The sequence below is a fragment of the Syngnathoides biaculeatus genome, chromosome 11 (genome assembly GCF_019802595.1).
Source record: "Syngnathoides biaculeatus isolate LvHL_M chromosome 11, ASM1980259v1, whole genome shotgun sequence".
NCBI classification, from domain to species: domain Eukaryota; kingdom Metazoa; phylum Chordata; class Actinopteri; order Syngnathiformes; family Syngnathidae; genus Syngnathoides; species Syngnathoides biaculeatus.
In genome coordinates this window covers 27,285,412-27,303,571 of record NC_084650.1, presented here as the reverse complement: position 1 = coordinate 27,303,571, position 18,160 = coordinate 27,285,412, and the positions used below count along the sequence as shown (strand labels likewise).

The following is an 18,160-nucleotide window of genomic DNA, read 5'->3' as shown; positions in this document are numbered from 1 at the left end:
TTTAACCGGCCCTGCTAGCGTTAGCGCAGCACTAGCGTTAGCGCAGTACGCTAGTGTTAAACTCTTTCTGTGTACCTTCTTTGTAAATATCTTGTGTTTCACTGCGGGTTTTAATGTGGGCACTTGCGGCTTTTACACAGCTGCGGTGTATGTATGTACTGAATGGTATTTCCTTTACAAATATACTCAGTGAGGCTTGTAACTAGGTGCACTTTGTAGGCCAGGAATTATGGTAATTCACATTTCACATGTTTACTGAGGGCAGTTTAGGTCATTTACTTTGCTTTGCCCTATGTGACTTTAATTGCAAAAAAAGGCAAAATATATAAATATATATTGTTTCAAATTGGAAAACATTTATATATTTCCCTTCCCTCCCAGATTTAAATCTTCTCACCTGAGTGTGGCCATTCACCACCACCTCCTCTGCAAAGCGCACTTTAACTGGATTACTCCTCAGACGGGCTCTCTTCTCTGCTGACATGATGGATGATTTGGGGTTCTGCAAGACACACACGCGCGGCATTGTGTGCGTGGAAACACACTGGCAACACTAGCAAGTTTGGCCTTAGCCGCACTCAAATGGTTGACGTGCTCGTCTGTACATTTGCACTCGGTAACGTGCAAACACGTGGACGGGACACTTAATCTCGAGGTTACATGCTTGAAATACATTAAAAGGAAATGTTAATGTGAGTGATGGTGCAATGGCTATTTGTGAAGGTGTGCCGAGGGAAGTTCATCAATGTCTTTTTTTGTACTCACAGTCATGTGCCGGAGAATCGTTACGGTTATACAGTCCTCCAAGTCCCTGTGGGGAAACACACCGCGCCCACGCACACACACACATGCACACACCCACACACATGGATCATTTTCTTGTTTCAGCTGTCAAGTAAGTGCTTTCTCCTGCAAAGCTGTTCCCACACTTACATAAACCCACCCGAATTCATCAACAAGATCATGTAATGACACGACTTTTTACTGGATGGCCCACACACACGCAGGAGCACGGCACGTGTCCTGGTAGCTGGAAAGGTTAATTGATCTAATCTGGTGGTTTAATTAGAGGGCATGTAATACAGTCAATCAGAAACTAGTCGAAGAAAGACACTATTTCCCTTGGAGTGATCCTTTGATGTGCCGTATTTACTGTAGCTAAGTGTATGGTACAGCTGTAATCCTTGCATTATATGCAAGGGGAGATACTGTATTATGGAAATTTTAATTTTTGTGGTGAGTCCTGACAAGAAAAAGAGAAAAAGTCACTTCTTCTTTACAAAATTGTACCTTGACTTTGAATATAGCATATACATTTTCCTAAATGAAATGCCATTCATTCATTCCGACACCCCCCCCTCCCCGCCCCAAAAAAAAAAAAGTTAATGGATATCTTCAATATTTGCATTTAAGGGGCGCGATCTAGTTAAGTGACATCAGGAGCTCAAGTCTGGCTGGCAGGTTAATCTGAGAGTGAGCGTCTGGGCGTGAGTTGCAGGTGACAGCAGCAGTGCTCTCGTCTGTTATTTGTGGTTGTCCTTTCCCGTGCAATAAACGACTGAAAGTGCAACGACAACAGTTTGTGTTGTGGAGACAGGTCGGGGTACCCCCCTAAACTAGTCGTCAGCCATTCGCAGCCGAAGATTGCCCATATTCTGAATACTGGCTCATAAACAAAGCAAAAAAATGACCAAGTGACTCAAAATAGCAGGAAGCTGGGGCAGCTATTCAGAGGTCAACATACAATTGTAGTCGGGTCTTTAACGTGCCTGCCCATCCGTCAGGTGTGAAATTACACAGCCAAGGACTGTAAATATTAAGTTCTCTGCCTATTTCTGAAAATGTCTTGGGGATGGTGAGCGAGCCGTCTGTATGGGCATTAACCAATAGTGTCATCAGCATTAGCTTTGAACAATTTTGTTATAACAATGTTATAATGATGTTGTCCACGTTAGGGTGGGGGCTATTTGTGTTTGGCCATTTCTTGCGCCATCATTCAAGTATTTTGGAGTCTTGGTGAAGAAATTCTGTCTCCACCTATGAAAATGCGATTAAAACTCTTTGGACGCTCGCTTTAACCATGAGTGCGTGGGAGGTTCAAATATCGTTAAATTGTGTTACATTGTAATAAACAACATAACTGTGGCATGAAATCCGCGAGGGGAGGTAGGGTGGGCTTCTGTTCCGCTATGTGTCCATGAGCCACAAACATACTTGTTTTGTCTTGGGTCTTTGCTTATTTTCCACATTGTGGGCTCTGATTTCGCGAGTAACTGGCCAATGCGAATTCTTGCCATCTGAGCTTTCAGGAATGCACTCGTGACTAGCAGCTCACTGGGTGTCATTCTAATGAAAGCTGAGGTACCATTAGGACACCAAGCAACTCTTTCAAATTATAGAATTATATTTATAATTAAAGCAACTTAAACAGCAACTGGGTGGTATTCAAAATCCGTCGTAGTGGATAATAAAAGAGCGTAGTTGCTGCATGGATGAAAGTGCTCCAGGAGTTCTCACCTTAAAATGTTTTCCACCTGATCTGCATTCAAATCCTCCAACACCGTATCATTGATCTGCAGCACTTGGTCTCCTGGGTAGAGTATCCCATCCGCAGGACTTTCTACATGCATGCACAGAATAAAAAATGTGTCCTTGCATAAAACAATTCTGGTTGCACATGTGGGCTGGCAGCTACTTTAGATGAACAGGGCTGTACATACACAGAAGGAGGCACACTCATGAGATGACACATACGGTTATAAACATGGCTGACTCAAGAGCTCTCCAGGACGTCAGGGGTTACAGTTATGCTGGGTCTCTTCCAGCTTGGCTCAACGCAGCTTTCTCCCATTTTATTTTTACTCATTTGTCTTCAGGCGAGCGAGCCCGACTCTGGCGCAGCCGTTTGGGCTCACTACGCGCACTTCCAACACACAAACCCCACGGAGACCACATATGCGTCGATGCATCCGCCCACGCACTCCTGTCGCACACCCCATCTGCCTGGCAAAGCCCCGTCTGCCCATGAGATGCAAGCAGTTTCGTACACGCAAGCACACACATTGGCACACATTCAGGCTCACTCATGCTGCACAAGAGCACTCCCCTCCCCCATTGAGCTTACGTGTCACTTCTGCTAATATCCTGATCTTTGCAGTTTTTTTTTTTTTAAAGAACCCTCCCTTCCTCTTTGTTTTGCCATGCGTCAAACGAATCCACAAATGGCCCAATGAAAGCCGTCCGCTACAGCCACACCCCGGTCAATGTTACACTATTTCCTCAGTTTTGTTGACGCTATGGCCAAGATCTATGTCTCATATTTTCTGTGTTCCTTGTTCTGTCCCCTTTTTTTCCCCTCAGTTACCCTTTTAATTGGGTGAGGAACCATACTTGATCACGTCAGTATTGCTGGCCTATGTAGTGTATCCAAATATGTAAGAATTTTTATTTTTTTTTTACCAGTATGGTTTCAAAGCTGGCCCACAACAGTGCCAGCATACATGCACTCCCATCCTCTGATTGGTTGGTAAGAGAAAAATCGTTCCAGGCAGCTTTGACTAGTGAAACTCATTTGAAATGATCCATACACATTAATACACCAAATAACCAGCATTTCTGGTGAGTATGAATTATATTTACATTTGTATGTTTTTGTAAGGTTATCAGATGAATGTTCATTCTGAACTGCTCCAGATGATTTTGATGCCGCAGCTACGTGATGTTGTATTGCATTGTTGTCTTCAGATGTTGTGGGGCAACAGTTAACGTCCCGTACTCCATGAACGAGACACAAGTAGGACATCACAAACTCTTTGTTTTGATTCTAAAAGCTGGCCCACTGAAAAGTGATAGAATTTGAAAAGAGTGAGCAGGTGTCACTGTTGCTCAGGCGGGCCTTCTGGCACCAAGCCCAGTAGCCTGAATGCCAAGAGAGTCAACGTGTCCGAGCGTGCAAAGAGAGAGTGAGCCTGAGACTCTTTAGTAAAAGCTCACGTACCTGTGGCCACATCCCTGACCAGCAGGGGTGTGTTTGTGGTGAGGGTGAATCCATGTCCGGTACTTCGGTCCAGCACAGGATCCCTGGTGATCTGCAGTGACAGCTTAGCTTGATAATTCTGATTGGACAAGCTGTTGGAACGTTGAGGCCTCCCATCGCCTAGCAACCGCTCTCTGTGGGGGTCAAAGGGAGTGAGATGTCACATGAGGGGACTGTAACAAGTTCATACAGAGACTTTCGAGGGGGCGCAAGGGGACACTTTAAGGGGACAGTTGAACTATTATTAGATGCCGTTCTGTTTTAGCCTGAAATGATAATCTGTGTTCTAGTGGGTTGGGGTCAGGGCTCTCAGATTCTGTGCATTCCTGTACAAAAAAAAAAGGATGTACTCCAAACAGTTCCCACAAAGTTGGATGCATTGAATTGTGTAAAAGCTCTTGTTAAAATGAAGAATTAAGAGGAAATGGTTGATTTAGTTGACTTGGAACGGTGGCCAACAACATCTGCCTCACAGTTCTGAGGACCCGAATTCAAAGCTGGCCTCACCTGTGTGGGGTTTGCATGTCCTCTGCATGCCTTTGTGGGATTTTTCTGGGTACTCCGGTTTCCTCCCACATTCCAAAAAAATGGATGCTACGTTAACTGAGACTCCGACTGCCAATGGGCCCGTAGGTGTGAATGTGAGTGTGAATGGTTGCTTGTCAACACAGTATGCGCTCTGTGATTGGTTGGCAACCACATCAGGGTGCTCCCCGCCTCTCACCTAGAGTCTGCTGAGATAGGCGCCAGCACACCTTCAACCCCAGTGAGGAAAAGCGGTATGAAAAAATGCATGGATGGTTGATTGATAAATTAAAATATGATATGTATCATCACTGATGGGCAGAATTCTCACAATCTTAAACCTTGCTGCTTTTCGGGAAATCAAAAACCATCATCTCGCTTGAGCTATCAAACACCACATAGTTAAAGTTTGTCCATCCATCCGTTCATTCTCAATGCCGCTTATCCCATTCAGGCATGCTGGAGCCTATCGCCGCTGACACCTACACTTCAAACAGCACATACAACGACACACATTACACACGTACAACTGTTCACACTATCATTGAGTGGGAACGGAACCCACTCTGCCCACACCAAAGTCAGACGACTACACCAACAGTGACTCATTCTGTCATGAGCACCGGACATGAGGTAACAACTAATGCAGGACTCCGAGGCGAGGACATGGTTTTCAAGGGTGGTTTAATTCTAGGCAGAGGTCATACACAGATAAGGCAGAAGCACAAAAACACGTGACGGAAGGGAAGTTCCAAAAACATGAACGCAGGGTCGGATAACTACAAGGCAAAAAACGTGAAACATGAAAACAAGACTTGACTCGACTTGGCGGTGGTGGCACAGGAACGCTGGGATGTGGTGATGAGGCAAATACACCAAGAAACCAAAAGACACATTCAAGTTTGTATAATACAATGTATTGCAATAATATACTATTCTGCATCAAAAAAGAGATCAACACAAAATCCCAAAATCATGTTCAATGGCGAACTGATTTCACTAAAAATCACAAACTGTTTATAGTCTTATTGAAATAAAATGGTAACAACAAAAAGCAAAAAACTGTTATTACATCACATTCCGAAACTCTTTCTCATGGGATTTAGAGCCACAAATGATGCAACGAATAAAACGATGAGCTGACTAAGCAGTATAGCAGATGAAAATTAATCTGTATGCAAACATGACTGACAAGCTTCCATGGATTTTCCCAGCCGCTTATCCTCAAACGGGTCACGGGAGTGCTGGAGCCTATCCTAGCTAACTTTGGAGGAATGGCGGACTACACACTGAGCCGGTCACCAGTCAATCGCAAGGGACATATTGACACCATCACTGAGCTGGAAATAATCCCACGCTGCACGCAACAAAGTCACGGATGTGTATCACCACACCATCGGTGACTCTTGCGTTCTGCTCTTCCTTTCACACCAAAACATTACAGACGACAGGATTTTGCAAATGTATTTTGCCTACCGTGACTATTTTCACTCATTAATGCACGCACACAGCTTCCAAGGGGTGAGGAGTGCTGAACAATTAGTTGATTTATTTGTTCAAGTTACTTTCAACAATCATGCCTAAAAATAACATCTGACGTGTGTCCTGGTGTTTTGAGCTGATCTGTGTTTTTGTCGACTTACTTATGATGATAGTTCGTCAAGTTTTCCTGTGTGACGTTCATGTCTTGTATGCCCTTCGCCACCTGTTCTCATCAGCCCAGTAATTCGTGTCACCCATGCAGCTCACTCCAGCCACGTCTTGTCCGGGTATTCCTGGTTGTCTCGTCAGCTTCTTAAATTTAGTTTGCTAGTTTCTTTCAGGCAGCACGATGGATGACTGGTTAGCAAATCTGACTCACAGTTCTCAGGACCGGGGTTCAAATCTGGCATCACCTGCGTGGCTTTTGCATGTTCTCCCCGTGCCTGTGTGGGTTTTCTCAGGGTGTCCACATCCCAAAAACATGCACGGTAGGTTACTATACACCTGGGGATCAACGATTGTGAGGCAGTCTTGGTCGATAGTGGGACAGCGTGCCAAAAAAAAAAAAAGACGTCAGTCAATGTTCCCTCTAAACTACGTGCATGCACAATTGTGCACCGCCGATGCAGTCTCTCCGCAGATATTCTGCATTGCGCAGAAAAAAATAATAATCCAATGCAAATTGAAAGTATAACAAACAGCTATTCAAATTGTGGCAATTTGCAATGTGATTCAATGAGTGAGGGATGACTGGTTATTACATCCAATGGCACAATTCACATATGTACTGTAAAAAATGAAAAGAAGAAGCCACCGATTTCTTTTAGGCACCACATGGAACTTTCTCTTACAACGACCACTGCTCCAACACACTCTCTTTTTCCTAGTTTACCTTACACACCCTGCTCTTAAAGACATACACTCATAATTACAAATGTTACAGTACTTACGCAGCTCATCAATGTGTTTTATAAAGACAGGGTCCACCACCGCTGCCTTAGTTAGCAACACAGTCTGGGCAACGTAGAACAAAGGCGAGCTAGACATGCTGCTTATGTTTACTTTCGATATTAATGGAGAAAGTTAAAAAAGAAACACTGTTGTTTTAAGATGCAATGACTGTCGGAGTATGTGAATAATAAAAAAAAAAGTGGTTAAACTTGACGAGATTTTCTCTTTTCTCAGTGGGAAAGGTCTGGTCTGAAGCCAAAGTAGAAAGTGCAAGATGAGATGGTATGTCATTTTAAAATTCCACCTTGGCACAGCCTGATCCAGAATGAAAGCAGGGATAATAGAGTGCATAAAAACCTAATTCTGTATTTTAAATATACGAGGCAACATAACATCCATCTTTGCCACTTATCCTCACAAGGGTTGCGTGGAGTGCTGGAGCCTATCACAACTGTCAATGGGCAGGAGCCAGGGTACACCCTGAACTGTTTGCCAGCCAATCGCAGGGCACAGAGACAAACAGCCGCATTCACAATCACACCTAGGGGCAATTTAGAGAGTCCAATTAATGTTGCATGTTTTTGGAATGTGGGAGTAAACCGGAGTGCCCGGAGAAAACCCAGGCAGGCACGGGGAGAACATGCAAACTCCACACAAGTGGGTCCAGGATTGAACCTGGGACCTCAGAACTGTGAGGCCAACGCTTTACCAGCTGCTCCACTGTGCCGCCAGGGAACATAATGTTAACCTTAAAACGGTTTGGGAGCATCATCATCAAAGTAGATCTTGGGGTAAAAAAAAGTCTGGGTACCCCTGCAATACACAGTTCTATTATTACCGATATTATACAGCTTAATTTACAATCATTTTTTAAATGTGATTATAGAATAGTTGATTTTTAGTATCAATTCATAGGACAAAAACATAGGACGTATTTATCATCAGATCTACTAACTAAATGGGTTCCTAGCCATTACTACATGATATCAAGGGAGTTAATTTATACATTTACGATTTACTCGGCCGAGTATGACAATACAAGATCTGGACACATTTGTCACTTCTTCAGAAATGTTATGCGGCCTAAATGGGAGTAATGTTGCTTACCAGTGAAAGATGAGTAACAGCACGCTTGTGTTTTTACATTTTCCTGACTGGCACGAGTTGTACCTGCTCAGTGATTCTCGGGTGCGACGTATTATGGTTCCCACCACCTGCTGAACTCTGCTCGCCCTCCGAGCTGGAGACCTGCTCCGACACCGCTCCTTCTCCTCCATTTATCTAAAGAGACACAGATAAGGAAGGGTTTCATTTCAGACGGTGAGCCTACAGAAGTACAACAAAACGTGTCAGAGAAAACAGCTTTGGTAGAGAAATCACAGTGCAGATTAATATCCATAATTACAATCTCATCCGCTTTGATTTTCTAAGACGTGTGTATTGTCATCCTAGCGTGTGATGACTTATCAGATATGCGAACAGTCAGGAGTGCAGGACCAAATGAAGGAGACGAGAGGAATTGGATTGGGTTAGGACTGTCACCTGTCTCAAAGTTTCCCTGACCTGAAGACTCAATTCAACTTAATAATGAAAAATAGATGCTGTGTCAGAAAATAACAAAAAAAACACCTCATAAACATGCTTCAATCTATATGTTAACAAGGATTGTGCAGTCCTGTTTTGCTGTTCTAAAAACACCACGTCAGGCCATAATGATTGACCGAGGCCTCAGCGAAACCACAAGTAAGCAAAGCAGGCCGATAATATAACCTTAATGTGGAAAGGAGTTCCCCACTGCTTTTTTTTTGTTTTGTTTCACGCAAGCTCACATCTAAAAATATACTCTATGAAATCTTATACACACGATTTCAGATGTCTCCTGTATTTGTTGTCAGACGTCTGGCTTAAAGGCATTTACATAGCGAGGACGTGCAGCAAAATGAAATCTCTCTGTGGTTGGGAAGATCTGAAACAGATTTTATGATGTCTTTCAGCTTCAAATGAGAAACGCTGCTCACGTGGTTTGCAATGCAATTTCCTCTCTGTTTTTGTTTTTCTCAAATATTGTTTCGGTCTGGTCCTGCTATATATGCCTTACATACTGTAAAGGTTACATATTTGACTTCCAGAAGGTGAGAAAGAAGGGTGAGCATTTGCAGACAGTACATTTTGGGTTTTGGTTTAGAAAACATTTCGATGTGAGAACATTTTAAAATGCATATCTGCCCAGCAAATGGCAAGCCCCATATGTGCATGAGAACCAATAGCTTGTAATCTCAGGTCTTATCTGATATGAGTTACAGTCATTCCCAACCGTTGTGCCGTGACATTAACAGGTGTGTTGGGGGCGGTGTTTTCCAATTTCACTTCAAGCCAGCCCCACTCCGATCAACACAGCCCAACTACACGGAAATGGACAATTGCAAACGACATAAAGTCCAACATTCACGTTGGCACACCAACCAACGCAACATCAAAAGAATGATCAAGAAACGTTTAGAAGCGCTTCCTAAATGATTTCATTGAGTCACAGACAACAAGGTGCAATTGTCAAGGGAAAAAAGCAGATCGCCCAGGTCACCGGACGCGGAACCTATCCTCCATTGTTTGAAAATAAATAAATAAATAAAATAAAATAAAATAAAATGAACACTGACGTTTTTTTTATCCCAGCCCAAAGCCATGTCGAATTTGAAAATTTGGCTTTGGCGCCATCTTTTGGTACATTGACTCAAAGATACAATGTTGACGTGATGAAAGGAGTTAGAGCATGGGTGTCAAGCCCGTAAAGGCAAATCTAGTATGTTAATTTCCATGACTCTCGTGAAAATCTGTACCAAAATTTCAAACTGTTATACACCATAAATGATAATGTTGAGATATTACAAAACATTTTTGTGTTACCAAACATTAATGTCATGATCCTGCCACTCCAGCCCGGGCTGTGCGGCTGCCCGCGTGGGCGCGCTAATTGGGAGACACACACCTGCGCCTCATGCGGGCTGATTATCCCCTATATATATAGGACCCGGTGACGAGGTTCATCTCCCGTTCTAGCACTCCCGTATCCCTGATCGACAACCCGTGTGTACCAACCTCCGCCTGTTCTCCAACCAACCTTGTAAGCCTGACTCCTTTGATACTTCTGCCTGCTTTGATCGTTCTCCTGTGTACCAACTCCTGCCTGCCCGCTCACCTGCTCTCTTCGCCCGACGTCCCAACAACCGCTGCTGCACCTGACTGCCTGCCCTATCCCCGACCTTCAAATAAATACCTTGGATCTCCCGAATCCTGCATTTGGGTCCTACCTTCGTTCCGATGGGTCGTGACGACTAACAATAATTGAAAAACCCATTACCCTTGATTTCTGATTCCAAAAGTAGTTCAAAAATTGAGGTAAATATGAGGCAATCAAATATTTTTATGTTTTCACAGTCATAGCGGCCCTCTGAGGGGAAAAAAACTTAACTACAATGGTGCCTGTGACAAAATTGAGTTTTGACACCCCTGAGCCAGAAGATATGCCGGACAGAATTTCTGATTGGTGTCAAGGAGCAGTCCTGGCTTCATTTTCATCTCAATTGCTGTTTGTGTGCCAGTGGTGGCGAGCCTCCCGCGGCAATACTATAGCAGGCAGCGTAGGTTTGACCTTTAAGAGGATTAGAGGCCTTCGATCTGCACGGGTCAACATTGGGCAGAGTGTCATTTTAGCACCTCGTGCTGATCCGTACTGAGGCTGATTGGTGAGGATGAGGAGGGATGAGCGAAGCTCCATCTCTGACAGCTGTGCCCAAGGAGATGAGTGTGATTGTTGACGTACTGCCAAGGAACGGAGACAGACAAATGATTTTGTCTCGTGTGTGTATTTGTGCACGTAGTGTCTGTGTGTGTGTATGAGTGTTACTATATGTAGTTTTAAGTGAAGCAGTTCCTGCATGACTTTCATTTTCACTCTTTCTCTCTCTCAACCTCACGAACTTGACCTTGCCGAGTCAGGTTACTAGCTCCAATGACTGCGAGCAGCAGCATTCTGGGATTTTATATCCATCCTCAGCACAACCATATTTTTTCGTAATGTAACATGAGACCTTTAAGACTTAATTCTGCTTGCGCAATCGTGTCAATGTTACACCCAGAACTGGTTCGCCATTGACGTGGAAAACAGAATCGAGAAAAAAATGTCGTTATAAACATAGGGTAAACTTTCAAACGAGTGCTGACACAAGCATCTATGTCTCTTCTGTCAACAAAATAATCAAAACCAGATGGACATCTCCAAGGTCTTAACGCAGTGCCCTGCTAAACTAGGAACTGGGAGATGGCGTGACTCACCGTGATGAAGCGTGCCTCTTTAGGACTCCACAACGCAAGCGGCCATTCACCCTCTGTGACATCAGCTCTGCAACCCTTCCAGGATAGGTTGAAAGGAGGTGGCGAGAGACCCTAGAGACCATCGGTGCTGGTCCCTGTCTGGCGTAGCCACCTGTGACAAGCAGATTGCAAATCTATCAGGGAGACCCATCAAGCGCGATAATCAATGTCCACATGATAAACTGATTCAAATGAAGGGTAAAACAATCTGTAATCAAATCTGCACGTGACAAATGATATTCCAGTACTCCAGATGATATTCTCGGGGTGAATCTTGAAAGTATGTCAAGCAAAGCAGATGTGAATCCAAAGCGGCTATGTGGATGTGGTTTTTCAAGAGGCCCCTCCTCTGGTTCCCAAGGCTCTTCTTCTCTTTCTCTCTCTCTCTCTCTCTCTCTCTCTCACTCACTCTTGCTATACCACAGGCAATGGGGCCCTCCATCCTCATCCAGTTGTTGAAATTAAAATTTCATAGTGCCCAGTTCGGTTAACAGTTCCGACTAGCCACACTCTAAAGGGGACAGCCGAGTGCGGCGTGCACATAGAAAGGCTGCCAAGCAGACAGAAATCTTGGCCAGTAATAAAAGAGCTTTCATCGTGAATATCATGGGCGGATATGGCTGGAACCTAGAGCCAGCTTGGGGAGAAAATAAACATTCGGGGAATGCTTTGTCGTTGGCTGCAGCGTTAAGTGAGACAGTGCATAACCGCACATCAAAACCACCTAAAATTACACTTAAACGTTCTGTTGAACTTTGTCAGCAGAGCAGAGCAAAAATCGGGAGTTCAATCTGTCCAACACCTCCAAGAAGCCCTCGGTTCCATCCAAGGAGCTCTTTGAGGGGGCCCGCGTATCCCAGGGAAAAGGCAGCAGAAGACCAACACAGACTGCAGGGTACATGAATAATGCATGGGGCTAATGCAGCTAGCGCAGCATCTGACCGCCTTCTTCAACAAACCACTGCCAAGGCAGGCAACGGGTGCCGAAAACTACAAGGGACGCTGGAAAGACGGATGGGGGTTGAAGAGGTGAAACGGGGAAATAGGAGACGGCTTTAAAGGGGGCTGAGAAAAGGGGACGGGGATAGTGAAAGAGTGGGTTCAAGAAAAGAAAAGAGAGAAAGGACAGGATATTGCAGGGGGTGTGTAGTGTGGGGGGATTTTAAAGAGGCCGAAGAGGGCAGCGGCAAAGAAATGCGCAGTGGATGAATAGAAAGAACAAAAGTAACGACACTGGCGTTGCGAGGGCGTTTGCTCATAAGGTGGAGTGCAGAATGTTGATGAGGGCAGCATTCCTAAGGGCAAACACAGACAGACGGCATGGCGCTGATATTCAGTATTGGGTTCTTGTCAAATTTAAAAAAAAAAAATTCTCAATGTACATTACCTCCTACAGCTATCCCAGCTATTGTTTGCGAAGTTAGTTAAGCAGGACTGTGGTGCCAAAAATGAAGAATTGCCACTTAGCTGAATGACGAAATCTTGTGAGCCTTGGGATTCTGTCTGTCTACATGTGTTGCTTCACCATTCGTATTCAAATTTCCATTGCTATTGTCTATAGTGTTTTCCAGCGTTTGTTAGCTTTAAGCTAGCAGGGACATTCCAAGGGCAACATTGTTTTGTTGTCATAAATACAAGTAATTCCTTATTTTACATCTAGTTTGACAGTAAATGTCAATATTAGTGGAATTAAACATTTAATTTACTCACCAAACTGCTGCTTATTGTTCAGTGAGTCGAGTTTTTCTGCCACCTTACAGCACTTGTATCTCAAGTTTCCACTCGCAAGTGAAAGTATAAAATCAACTGAAACATGGATCACATATATAAAAAAAAATCAAAAAGAGCTGACTGAGCGACGTAAAGGGAATGCCTTGGACTGGTTTTCAGCACAACAATCAGAACCATTGACATTTGACTGTATGTCAAAAAACAAAAGTTATTTGTCCCTGGCAGTTGGAGCTCTTCGAGTACGACAACAAAGAGTCAATCAAGAGAGAATACTTTTGACACTTAAAGACAATGAAAAAAAAAATTTTTTTTAAAGGTCAGAGCTGCGAAAAAAATATTTGGTTAATTGGCAAGGACTCCCGTCAACAAAGCAAATCTCAAACCATTTTACTGCTGTTACTATAGGCATAAGGATAGCACATCTGCCTTTGGAGTTTGGATCTAGGCTGCAGCCTTCCTGCGTGGGGTTTACATGTTCTCAATGTGCTTGTGGGGTTTCCTCCCACATTCCCGAAACCTGCAAGTTAGGTAGAGTGAAGGCTCAAAATCAGGGTCTTGAACTCAATTTACTTTGGAGCCGCTGGAGGCGGAGTCTGGCTGAAGCTGGGCCCCATCCTCGGCGCACATGTGTCCAATTTAAAATATATCCATCCATCCATTTTCTTAGCTGCTTATCCTCACAAGGGTCACAGGAGTGCTGGAGCCTATTCCAGCTGTCAATGGGCAAGAGGCAGGGTACACCCTGAACTGGTTGCTAATCGCAGGGCACATGGAGACAGACAACAGTTGCACTCACAATCACACCTATGGGCACTTTAGAGTGTCCAATTAATGTTGCATGTTTTTGGGATGTGGGAGGAAACCAGAGTGCCCAGAGAAAACTTTCAAATTAAAGGTGGGGCCACAAAATAACATCTCTCGGGCTACCAGTTTGTGACCCCTGCTCTAATTTGTCCTTGAATATGATTGTGAATGCATGTTTGCCTACACGTGCCCTGCAACTGGCTGCTTTGCAGAATCTTACAATGGGCTTCAACTTTTTTCAGTCATGTGCACAATTGTTTAGAACAGTTCAGTTGTATTTAACGTTTTGAAACAATACATTTGCGTGCACGGTGGCTCAGCTGTTGGCCGCACAGTTCTGAGGTCCCGGGTTCAATCCCGGGCCCACCTGCATGGGTTTTCTCCAGGCACTCCGGTTTCCTCCCACATCCCAAAAACATGCAACATTAATTGGACACTCCAAATTTCCCCTCGGTGTGATTGTGAGTGTGGCTGTTTGTCTCTATGTGCCCTGCGATTGGTTGGCAACCAGTTCAGGGTGTACCCCGCTTCCTGCTTGTTGACAACTGGGATAGGCTCCAGCACTCCCTGCGACCCTTGTGGGGATAAGCCGCTAAGAAAATGGATGGATGGATGTAACATTTATTTAGATAAATGTTTAACTTGTGCGGAATACATTATATATTATTTTACAAAGTGTTTTTATTTTCCTATATTGAAGTGCAGTGTTAAGTGTATTAGCAATTTTTTAGGTCATACTTTGTGTGAAATATTTGAGAAACAGTGGTATTTAAAAAAAAGAAATGAATTTTTTTTGTTCACTATTGAAAGAACACCTTTTGTACTGCAAGCTCTGTGTCTGACATTTAAAAACTCAGCGGCCATCTTGAGTGCAACCTATTAAAGTGGAGAGTTTTTTTGGCGATCCAAATCAGGATTGTTTGGGCTGAGTGGAGCTCTGCAAACGACTGCATACAGTCTAGCGTTGGATGCATTTTTATTTGTCCTCCCCTTTTCTTGTTTTTAATTCCCCGCTTGCTTATCCCACATTATATTGATCCCGGCGATAAATTTAAGAAGCAAAAGCTGCTGGGAGTCTGATGGTCCGTTGCTGCCGTATGGAAATATTCCCATGCAGCAGCTCACTCTGCCCTGCGACCTCCTCCAGTCTTCATCATGCGTTTGAGGTTACGACAGCCATCTCATTCCCTTGTGTTGCAACGCCTGCGTCTCATTCTTCCAAGACAATCCCCCGCTCGCAGGCCATTTTCCCACACAGTCTTTCTGTCTCTGACAAAACAGTCTGTTGTTCAGTCTCGCGGTCTGCTACGATACACACACGCAGTTCACAGATGCTCCACTCTCTCCTGCTTCTGAATAACCAGCTTCAATTATTCAGTCAGCTGGCTGCACACACTGCTGTTAAAAACACACCGCTTGCACGGACAATACTCTGAAGCTTTCACGTGACGAGCAAGAGGAAAAGTCTCCCTCGCTGACTAAATTGCAGCTTTATTTTGGAAAGGCAGCTATTGATATCTTGTCCCAAATCTGTCCCACGCACGTGCTGAATACAGCAGCAGCACCAGCAGCGGAGAGCAGACATCAATGTTTGTAAGCAAAAGACCGGCTCGCATTGATTCAGTCACACGCTGACAAAAAACAACACGCTTGCAGAGACAAATGAGTTGTGAATGATTAGAGGTGAGCTTTTATAATAAAAATGTCAGTTTGAATCTAAGAGTAGATTGGGTTTTCATGAACTGAGGACCCAAAATGAAATATTCTGTTTTGGACTAATACAAAATGGGAGAAGACCTAGACATAATTTTAATGTAGTTAATCTTAATTTTTTCAAGTCAGGGAGGTGAAGTGCAGCAGCTTGCTCCCGATTTCAATGTGTCATCAGAATTCATACTGTAAAGAGATCTAAATTGAAAGAAATAATTTCAATCTTTTCTTCTGTGCGTCTCACATTTGTGGCTTTGAGTACCTCAGAAAGTTACTTGAAGCTTTTCTGTGACATTTGCTCGATATCATTGTCCCCTTATGAACACCTGATGTTCTCGAAGAGGTTCTATTATTTAGACAAAACTGAAAACCACTGTGAAGCCACAGCTATTAGCAGCCAGGAAAAGAAATCAAAGGTTGCAACATTTTTGTGTGGAATTTCCACATTTTCCCTGTGCTTATGTTCATTTTCTCCAGGTACTCCAGCTTCCTCCCACACCCCACAAAGATGCATTTTAGTTTACGTAAACACTCTAAATTGTCCATTGTTGTGTATCTGGATGGCTGTGAGTACTATGATGTATGAGTAACTAACTCAAACTCAGCTGGTAAAGTGAACAGGATAAGCGGTACAAAAGAAATTCAGTGGAAGGAATCCTTTTATTATATATGAAGTCAATTCCATGATGCCGAAGAGGAACGCGTTGGGCTGTATTTTCACTCCACAATTCAAGTGACAAAAAGTCTGATTTTATTTTTTTCTCTCAAGTGCCACAATTCAGATTTAGGGCATGGAAGCATGAAGAGGTAAGGGAAAACCCCTTCAGATAAGAATGGGTCTTCTTCCAGCCATTTTCTGAGCCCCTTATCCTCACAAGGGTTGTGGGAGCGCTGGAGCCAATCCCACCCAGCTGTCATGGGGCAGGAGGCGGGGTACACCCTGAACTGGTTGCCAGCTGATCGCAAGGCACGGGGAGACAGACAACAGTCGCACTCACAATCACATCTAGGGGCAATTAATCCATGTTTTTGGGATGTGGGAGGAAACGGGAGTGCCCAGAGAAAACCCACATGCAGGCACGAGGAAAACATCCAAACTTTGGGCGGGGGGGGGGGGGGTCTTTGCCTTGCTCACTGGCGTAGCAGTGAAAGAACCAGCATCACAACAACCACCCCCAATTTGCCTACAGTATCACCACAATTTGGTCTGCAGAAGGTTTTGTACCTTTGACCGTCTAGTCAGGAAACCACGAGCTACTGGTGCCCCCGATGGACAGGAAACTTGTAATCCTGAACAAAATGATCCTGTCACTGGTGTTCCAGACCTCATCGCATCTCCTGTTCTTTATTCAGCCGTTCAAGCTCATTCCATTAGCATTATGAAGCCTGGACACACTATGCCCCACTCATTTCATTCCCCCTTTCATATGTGACTTGGTGGTGCTAAACCCCCACCCCCGGCAGTGCACTATGAAATAATGAACCTTTTGAAGATTAATACCGCACTCTGTTTTGGTACACGTCGCCGTCGATGGTCCTGAGAGAGGACATCTTAATCTCTTAGAACGTCCCGCTTGATGTGAGCGCGTCTTTGTCTGAGACTCATTTCAATAACTGCATATCAAAAGTGGGTCCTTCAAGTGAAATAAATCTAGTGAGTCTCTAGCTTTTAGGCAAAATAAAGAAAGACAGGAGTTGCTCTATTTAAAATATTTTTGTTCCTGCAGCTGTGATGTAACCCAAATTTCTATGTAAGTCGGCATAAATACACTATTGTGTGCATAATAAACATTTTCAGGCCATAAAGAAGAAACAATGAAAGGAAAAATAGCAAGTCATTGAGCCTGCCTTGTTCATATTCAATATTCATACTGAAATAAAAGGACATTGCTTATAAATGAAAGAGAAAGTCTTTGCGGTTCCACTTTAATAACCTTTTGTAATATATGTTCCTAAATAGAGTTGACCTAGATTGTGGCACTGCTGCCAGTCAACTGTGCCATCGCCGTAGAGCTGTCACATCAATGAGGTCACGTTTCCCTGTTTCTCCGCAACATAGTGTACGCTCACTTATGATTTTTCCGTTGTTTATGACCCTATCGCTGCTACGTCTGGGAGTATTGTTGGATGTTCGTATTGCATGTGGGGCTACTCCATATGACCTGAAGTAGCAGTTGTTTGAATGTTTATAATTACTGGAGCGTAGAAGCTAATTCTGTTAGCCTGTCTGTTGTATTACATATTAGCACTAGCAGACGTTCAAATTACGTGGTTTGTTTGAGCATTTTGGTGTCGATACAATTTTTTTTTTTTTTGCTTCTGTTTTGCAGTAAAGTCAAACTGGGAGTGAAAAACAGAACACTTGTTGAAATAAGCGCAGTTTGATTGTTACACTGGATTACTTTTGTGTTTCAATCTGTTTAATTGCTTTTAAATAGGTTCAAGTGTTAAGTATGTGGGCTGGGTAGTACTACTGTTTGACAAAATGTTTTTATAGTGTCTCCATCTATAGCCCTCTATTTTCACGATGGGCTGACAAATATTTCAACT

At 43.7% G+C, this 18,160-nt stretch overlaps 1 protein-coding gene across 4 annotated transcripts in view; it reads right to left on the bottom strand.

Moving 5' to 3' along the window:
• The window catches only part of frmpd1b (FERM and PDZ domain containing 1b), a 37,953-nt gene that overhangs the window by 17,147 nt on the left and 2,646 nt on the right, over positions 1–18,160 (bottom strand). For 2 of the 4 annotated variants that reach the window (XM_061834961.1, XM_061834964.1), the window contains exons 2-7: positions 11,327–11,477; positions 8,165–8,275; positions 3,998–4,170; positions 2,518–2,620; positions 766–811; positions 398–502 (exon numbers count right to left, since the gene is read on the bottom strand). In XM_061834961.1, coding sequence (XP_061690945.1) covers positions 398–502; positions 766–811; positions 2,518–2,620; positions 3,998–4,170; positions 8,165–8,271 — 534 coding nt within the window. In that variant the 5' untranslated portion in view covers positions 8,272–8,275; positions 11,327–11,477. Of the gene's footprint in view, positions 1–397; positions 503–765; positions 812–2,517; positions 2,621–2,720; positions 2,752–3,997; positions 4,171–8,164; positions 8,276–11,326; positions 11,649–18,160 lie in introns of those variants that run through there. The other 2 variants (XM_061834962.1, XM_061834965.1) reach the window with 2 other exon arrangements.